This window comes from Apteryx rowi, unplaced genomic scaffold, assembly GCF_003343035.1.
Source record: "Apteryx rowi isolate R43461 unplaced genomic scaffold, aptRow1 scaffold_436, whole genome shotgun sequence".
Taxonomy (NCBI): domain Eukaryota; kingdom Metazoa; phylum Chordata; class Aves; order Apterygiformes; family Apterygidae; genus Apteryx; species Apteryx rowi.
In genome coordinates, this window is record NW_020450690.1 from 433238 (window position 1) to 441778 (window position 8541).

Consider the following 8541-nt stretch of genomic DNA (forward strand, 5'->3'; position numbering starts at 1 on the left):
GTTTCACTAAATGTCAGTAAGCACTAAGCATAGGCAACTTTTTTTTGCTCTGTGTAGAAAAGTGTTTTCTAAATGGAAAAAAATTTACCATAATGACTTTAACCGTCTCAGTTTCTCACCCCTGCTACCTCTTGATCTATGCTAATCAAATTACAGTATTAGAGCAACAGAAACACAACTAAACAGCTACAATGAAGAAGGCATGTTACGATACAAAGCTCTACCTGTAGCAAAGATGGGGTTTTAAACAGTCGCAGTTGGGTATTCCCTGAGAATCAAGGTGATGCTACTGACCAGCATGGACAAATACAAATATAAAGCACAGGGATGGAGAGAGACTTACTTCTCCCATATCTTACACCCTTTCAGTTGTTTAAAACAATTTTGAAAACTGGACTATTAGAAGAACTATGTTAAGTTAGACAAATTATTACCCAGTCATGAAGAATGACTTACAGCTCCTGAAGGTCTTGGCCCTGGTTTGACTGACACTAGGCCTATAAGAAGAATGAGAAGGAAACATACTTTTTCTTTTTTTTCTTCCCCTCTCCAAAAAGGAGATTTTTCAGAGATTACCTATTACTTAAGAATTCTATTGCTTAGTAAAACTGTGACAGACAGTCCAGTTTCCAAGCTTTTTTACCATGCCTGGATACATCAATTGATGTTAGCCTGGTCAGGATAGCTGCAGGTTTAATATAATTCATTAAGGCTGACCCTACATCACCAATCATCTGGATTTTGAAAGACAGAAATGTCTTGAGTTATTCCCCAAAATCAGCTTAGGTTTTGAAAGAAAAAATGGTTTAAAAGAGCAGAAGTTAGTTAACTACCAGGCTCAATTTCAAAATATTTCAAGATCTGGGGAGACCTTGCTAGCACCAAAGTAAAACAGGGAGACCTCACACAGGATCATGTGAAACCAACAGAAAAATCCTTACATCAAACTAGTAATAATTCAGACATGTAAGCAGTGCAGAAAAAGCCAAAAATTCTACTGCCAAAATAATTTTATTTTGAAAAGCCATATTTTTACCAGAAATATGCTTTTTTTTTTTTTTTTTTTTTTGCACAACAACTTGCTCTTCTTCTGGCAAGGCTACACTTCCCTAAAACAGTTGGTGTTGCTCTCCAGGTTAGATCTTGTCATTACAAACCTGTTCCCACAACCCTTCTTCATTTTTTTTGTAGATGCGAGGTTTCCTATCAGGAAATAAGGAATGAGATGGAAATGGGTGTTCTTTTAAAAATGTTAATGTAGATCTAATGTGGGAAACAAAGTGGGGTGGCTCAGCCAGTGGCGATGTGGAAAGGTTCTGAAAAACAAGATAGTAGCAAGAGCTGTTTAAGATTCAGAATATGAAGTTCTCAGTTATTCTGGCTTTTAATAAGATTATTTTCCACCCTTCCCAGCAGTACCCTAAAAAAAGTTTTGACAGACCATATCCATCTCTGCACTCAATTAGGATTAAAAAAAAAAAAAAAAGTTTCAATTACCTGTAAGATCTGTTTATCATCTTGTTCCAACCAGAAGTCCACATGTGGGAAAGGCCTCCAAAAATAAGGTCCAATATGTAGCTGTTCCATCTTTGCATCATAAATGTTAGTCAGCTGTAGTGACACAGAACAGATTGCAGGGAACCTCACTATTAGACAACTCTTTATATAGAAGAGAGCACAAATCTACTTGATCTGAAAGCCCTGAGCTGCAGCTTCTGTCCAAGACCTACTCAGTGCCAGCTCAGCCAAGACTTCATTCCTACTCCATCACGATTAGCCAATTATTCTGACAAAATAGTAGTATTGGATTTATAGGATTCAAGACATTAAACTTCCCCCTCAACTGTAACAAGAAGCCCAGAATTGGAAGATACCGCTGAGCTTACGCCCATGACCTGAATCTCTTTACATAAGTTATCCTACTGAAGTCGTAACAGCTTGTGCAAGAGCTCTGCGCTTCTAAGACAAGGGTTAGTCTCATAGTTGAAAGCTCAGAAGTGGTTTGATCTCCATCGCTATCCTTTGCTTCTACTCCACTGTCTTTCTCATCTCTTTTGTTACTGACAGAACAGTACCAAAGTATTCTTCTCAAACTTGACAGCTCATTGCCCCTAACTGGTCGGTCTTTCCACCAAAAATACATTTTGTTTTGTTTTTTTTACTCACTGCTGCTCCCGTTAAGATGTGGGCTGAACGCAAATCCTCATCTGGCCCTTTCTCTGGGAAGGTTGCAGGGAAAATCTCTGCTGTTTTAACATTCACAGCTGGCAGAAAATAAGAACAGTTTAAATACAGAAACGATTAACTCTTCCAAATCACTTGTTTAAAAAGCCATGACCCCAACACTACTATGTTTCAGGTAAGCAGAAGCAATATGTTAAGTTTTAGAACATATCAAATACAGTTCTTGTATTTTTCAGTACCCCAGACCTCTTAGCCTATGATAGCATATTTCTGCTTATTTTCAGTGTTGTTTTGACAGTACGCCAATACTCTGGATGAAGACTTTCAGGGATACTAAAAGTAATTAGAAAAGAAACAAAAAAAGTAAACAGTGAAAAGAAGGTTGAATTCTAACCAAAGGTTAGTGCAGAAACTTGACATTGGTCAAAATCATAAGGCCAGTTAAATGGGAAAAAAAAAAGTTTGCAGTTGTACACAAATACTTGCATGTGTGTGTGTCAGTCTGTGGTACCAAAAAAACCCCCCAAAAAACTTTAGTCCATTTCCATGTACATCTCAAAAAGCACTCCTTAAGTTTTAGGAAAGGCTTTACTAGTCATGAAAGCAGCCTATTTACGATCAGAATTTGAAAAGCAATCCAATTACAAAACATAACTGAATTGAATTTAACTCACCTATTCCATAAATGATTGGAAAGTGAACATCCTTTTCCTCTCTGTCATTTAGTTCTGTTGAAAGAAAGAAAGAAAGAAAGAAAGAAAGAAAGAAAGAAAGAAAGAGTAGTACCACATCAAACCAACCCATACGATTTTGGATTTTTTTTCTGAGAGGCATTCATTTTGTTGTACGTAATAAAGAAAAACATACATGAGGTTGAATTAAAAAAAAAAAAAAAAATACAAAAACCAGGAAGCCTGAGGAAAATCTTGTGTAGGCTGAAAATGAAAAGCATTTTAAGTTTTCACTCTGAGCCTACAGGTCATGAAGATAAAAATCAAATCATATACAAAAGTATTGGTTCCATCTCAACATAGTGAAATATGCTAAAGGTATGAAGTAGCTCCTATTTTCTCAACATTTAGCCACACCAAAAAATGAGGTCATGCAAGTGCTATTACTCAGCAAAATCATCCATCTCCTAAATGAGATATGGAAAAAGAAGGGATAGGTCAGAATCAACACGCTTGGGACTTGGAGTAGGACTCTTTATCTAATAACATCAGGGACAACTCTGGTCATGCTTTATAAGGAGGCAATTTAGGGGGGGGGGAACCCCACAGAATGCAAAACTTCTATGATGCCATGTTTCAAAGATGCAAGCTACCAACTGTGTCAAAATGCAAAGATGGTGGAAATACCGTGACCTGAATGCAATATAAGGAAGTTATTTCTGCCTCTATGCAGCTTCACATACTACAAACTCATTCAAAACTGCAGGGAGGAAGGTCTAACATCAAGAGTCAGCATGTTCCTTTCTCAGTTGCCTCTCAAGATATTCATAGACATACAGTCTCTTTCCACAGGAAAGAGGAGGTGAAATAACCCGGTAATGATCACAGGTAGTCCTACTATCAACTGAATTCCAGAGCACTTGGTAAGGAGAGATTCCCCACATTGCCACTGCGTTGCCTATTTGACATCACCGCACACTCCCAGCAAAAACAAATTAAAACTGACAAATCATTATAGAGGAATTGTACCGCTCTTCCTCACAGAACAGGTAAAGCTGTGCCTGGAAAGAGCCTTGCACTTTGATTTCAATGGCTAAAGATACTTTGAAAACCAAGGAAACGTTTTCTTACCTGTTACGCAGAAAGTCACTAAATGAACATCATCAGGTTGGAGATCAAATGCTCCTACAGCAACAACGATAGCAGCAATGTATAAAACTGACTGGTGGCAAAGCAGGTGCTGTATATAGATGAGGGGGCATTATCAGGGCTGCGCACTGCAGCACAGATGGGCAGAGAGTACCTAATGCACTGTTCCTAGAACAGGCAACAGAGCAAAGAGTATTTTGCAGACGCGTTTCAAACTCACTTTTATAAAATAAAGCCACAGCTACTACACATAGCAGTAATTTACAAAGAGTAGCCATTTGTAATGGCAAAAGCATGCTAAAAATACAGTGTTGTGCCACTTATTTCTTTTACCGATGCTGGTTTAAAGTAGCTCTGGCATCACATGAACTCTCCATTAGTTCGCTATATATCTAACAGCTTCTATTTAAAAGTATTTTCATAAATTGTTAAATATATAGTGAGCAAACCCTGTCTTTCATTAAATGTATTTTAATTCTCCTTCTCACCATCCCACACACCAGAACAAAAATCCTCTTTTTCTTCCAATAGGAATAGATTGTTCTTTTAAATTTTAAACTTTGTGCATGAAAATTGGAAAGTTGAAAAAAATCTTATTAATCAAAATATTTTATCCTGAAGAAAACTCTCACACAACATACAACACACACAAACAGGAATTACTAGATGAGAGGACAACAAGGATGCATCTCAGGACCTCTGCCGGTTCCCTTTTCCTTCCCCCCCCAAACCTTTGTTTATCATCCTTTGCCACCTCTCTCCAATACTGACATGTACCCCTGCCCCTTCCCAATTCCAGCGGCGGCCAAGGCCTCTCCACACTTGGAAAGTGTTTAGAGCAAGTCAGAGCACTTAAAGTGACTAAGCTAATACCTTACATTTCCAATTTGTTTGTAAAGCTCCACAGTCACTTCTCTAGAACACAGATTCCACACAGACATCTTTCATCAGACAATTTCAAACAGTAATTAAATTCCACCACAGACAGTAAGAGATGAAACGAATACTAACTAATGAAGTCACCCACACGGATAGATTTAGATAATGGCAAACAAAACACTCAACCAGAATCACACAGTATCTCAGCAGCGGAGCCAGGAATCAAGCCCAGCTGACTGCACTCCAATTCTACACTCTAAAACATAAGTCACAAACAAATTACCAAGTTAATACCCTTCATCCCACACACTTGGCCTCAGAAGTCCAACCCCTCTCCACACCAAGTTCTCAGGGAGAGAAAGCATCCTCCAAAATGCATCCAGATTTCTTTCCATTAAGTGACAGGAGGTTCAGTTTACAACCAAACTTTACCCAAATCCAGTCAGAACTATTTTTTGGACATGAGAGTGGAAAAAACGTGAACTTACTAAGAAGCTGATTAGTAAGTTTTTGTGATAACTGCCTATCATCATTGAAACCTCCAACTAGGTGCACTTCCAGCCTAACAGAGATGGAATAACAGGAAACAGCAGTTAAAAAGACATCCCAAAGTAAATAGCTCTACAAAATAATCCCCAGCCCAAACTGCAAAGCAATCATTCAAGAAGCTTCATTTGTTACAGTCACATGCACCATGTTGATTTGTATTACATTGCAAATTATGGTCAGTAATTCTGTACCGAATACTCTAGGAATCATCCAGGAAACAGCACAAATTAAGAACTTTAAGAGGCATTACACACATGCAATTCAATCTAACCCAGTGGTACCTCCAATGGTCAGCATCTCAGCTTTGGACATGAATTTAGTAATCATCTTTCATTTCCCAGCAAAGGGTTAGTTAAGTGTGAAGCAGCTTGCTCCAGCGGCTTCCTCACAACTATCTTGGACCACAAGGTTCTTCTCCGAGAAGTGTCTGTGTAAAGACAGTCCATTTGTGATCCTTTTGGCCAAACTTCTAGAAAAATGACTATGGACCACACCAGTTTGGGGGGGGGGGGGGGCAGGTCTCAAACAAGAAAAAAAGCGAGAGTGAGCATATACCACCTGACAACTGGGCCATAGTTCAGCATTTCAAAACTGGGCAATCCAAAGCATGAGCTTTTAGAGACTGTATCATCCAATTTCATTGAGTTTTTGTTCTTATCAAAGTACAGATGCAAAGATTCCTGAACATCCAGGAGGAATCTTGTTAACTAGATTCTGTTTTAGGGAATTTTGCTTGTTTTTTCAAATGCAGGAGCTAGAAAAATCCCAGATGGATTCTCAGATCCCAAAAGGGGTTTACAAGACCAACAGTCTGGGAGGAAAAATAAAACACAAAACCGAAAGTATCTGTTTGGAAAGTTAGGCACATCTGAAATAAAAGTCACTGAGAAACAGTAAACATGAAACCTAACAATGGCATTTTTACAGAGACACTATTCTGAGTAGAACCATACTTTAAGCCACTGCTAAAAAATACCCTCAAAACAATCATCAAGGAAATAATTTTTATTTCACATATGGCCCCTGATCAAGAGATATTTCCTGCACAATTACCCTGTCTGAGCCCCATATGATCATATTCAGAATTCCCCATCTTACAAACTGCAGTTACTGTTGTGAAAAACTGTACACAAGAAATAAGAGAGCAGAGCTGACCTTCCGTATTCTGTGGTGTTAGAGAAAGATTTTACTGAACTCATGATGAGCGACACCTCAGCTTCTGTGTCTGATCCATCGCAGTGCGTCAAGCAGGTAGCTCCGCTACCTGAGGAAGGCATGAGAAGACAGTTACTTAACTACATAGTTGGAGGCTATTACACTACCATCATTTAACACAACATCAGCTTATGACAGAACTAGATCTGCCACCTTTCCACTTCCCCTGCTAAGGACAGTAGCCTCCAGCAGAAGGGTTGGGCTGACTGAAGGCTGCAGTAACTTCCTTATGTGCCCCATTACAAAATCAGTACAACTCAGGAATCAGATCGAGTTATGTGGAGGGGTACAAATAATCTCCTACTCAGGATCAGGCAACATCTCCAACATCAGAAATTCAGGAATGCAGTGAGGGTCCTCCCACAAACTGAACCTCTGTTATTACCAAACCTTGCAGGTAGTGCTGGAGATCCAGGATAGCTCCCAACCTAGTGGGACTTCAGCTGTTTCAAAGAAGCACACAAACCCTGTCCAAACAGCTGAATATCACCTCCTGTATATGCAGATGGCCTGGACCTAATACTGCCACTACCCACTGGTCACTAGAGGAGATCAAATTTGCGATCTGCTGATTTGGCAAACAGAATACGGAGCTTCTGACACTGAATAAACCAGACTTCTGAACAAGTCAATTAATACATCACAGAGCTTTTTGAGATTCAAATTTATATAAACATAACCACAGTTTATTTTATTAATGCAGCATAAACCAATACTGATCCTAGATTCATCACTTCAAATGTACAGGTTTTGTTCTGAACATCATTTAAGGTACCTGTGTGTCGGAGCACAACCAAATGGCAGGTAGTTGCATCATCTGAGCCAAGAATGGAAACAGAACCTATTTTAAAGGACGGAAACATAGTAAGAACTTTGCTCTCATATGCACTGCCTCAGCAGGGAGGAAAAAAAAAAAATCTTTACCTTCCTACATACCATCTTTAGGGGTAGTCACAGCAAATTCTCTCTGCTGGATATATAGGAGACCTCTGGGTTCCACAATTTGAGCAGGCTGACTTCTAAGAAGTTTTGCTTTTTCCTAAAGATAAATGATAATAGAGACTACAGTGGATGATTTTGCAGGATCCATTACTTGAGAGAAACATCACCTCTGAAAAGCAAAGGGATCCAAGTCAGAGAAAAACAAGTCACATTTCGTATTTCGGCGTGTTCTGAATTTTGAGAATTTTTCACTTTCCTGACACTTTAAATCCCATCACTGCAGCCAAAAAGGAAAACAACAAATAAACACCCAAAGAACAAAAAAACCACCTTTCCCTGCCTTATAGATGATAAAACAGAGGTACAAAAAGGATAACATGACTTGCTCAAGATTACACTAGACAATTAATACCAGAGTTGATCTTAGATGCTTAATCATGACAGGAAACAGGTTTCTTCTTCTTTGAATCTTTTGAAATATAAAAGTTTCAGTCTCCTACTGCCACAGTCCAGCACGTTTATTTAGGACTTATCAAAAGGTGGCTCTTTCTTAGCATGCACAGCATGCACGGCACACCCAGCTCGCTCAGCTCTGGCTAGCCGCAGCGCTCTGCGCTGAACTGATGAGCAGCTAGCGAATTTCCACCCTGGGGCTTAAAAAAAAAAATGGGGGGGGGGGGACATTGCACACAGTTTTATCAAATTTTCTGCAGGAATTTCGGTTCTATAAACAGGCGTTCTCGTACGACAAACACCTTCCCGGCCCCAGCAGCTCCCGGCTCGCAGTCCGCGTCGGGAACGCGGCACCGACACGCCGATCGGGGCCGGACGCCCTCCCGAAGCTCCCTCTTTCACCGCCCGCCTGCCCGCCCGCCGGCTCTCCTCGTTCTCCGTCAGCCCGGGCCCGCCTGCGGCACAGAGCGGCGGCGCCGCGCCGGGCCCCGCCGCCTCC

The 8541-nt window shown here is 40.1% G+C and overlaps 1 protein-coding gene across 3 annotated transcripts; it reads right to left on the bottom strand.

Moving 5' to 3' along the window:
* Positions 1-1039: 1039 nt before the first annotated feature.
* NTAN1 (N-terminal asparagine amidase) lies at positions 1040-8173 on the bottom strand. 3 transcript variants are annotated; one of them, XM_026076685.1, is made up of 9 exons: positions 7584-8173; positions 7423-7488; positions 6588-6696; positions 5372-5445; positions 3987-4040; positions 2859-2912; positions 2167-2264; positions 1498-1611; positions 1040-1316 (listed from the first exon to the last, which is right to left on the bottom strand). In XM_026076685.1, exons 3-9 carry the CDS (start codon positions 6629-6631, stop codon positions 1137-1139), a joined length of 618 nt encoding a protein of 205 aa, XP_025932470.1. In that variant the 5' UTR covers positions 6632-6696; positions 7423-7488; positions 7584-8173; the 3' UTR covers positions 1040-1136. The 3 variants fall into 3 exon arrangements, with proteins under 3 accessions (XP_025932470.1, XP_025932471.1, XP_025932472.1); XM_026076686.1 differs by having other exon boundaries at positions 7572-8173; XM_026076687.1 differs by lacking the exons at positions 6588-6696; positions 7423-7488; positions 7584-8173 and having other exon boundaries at positions 3987-4095.
* Positions 8174-8541: the final 368 nt, after the last annotated feature.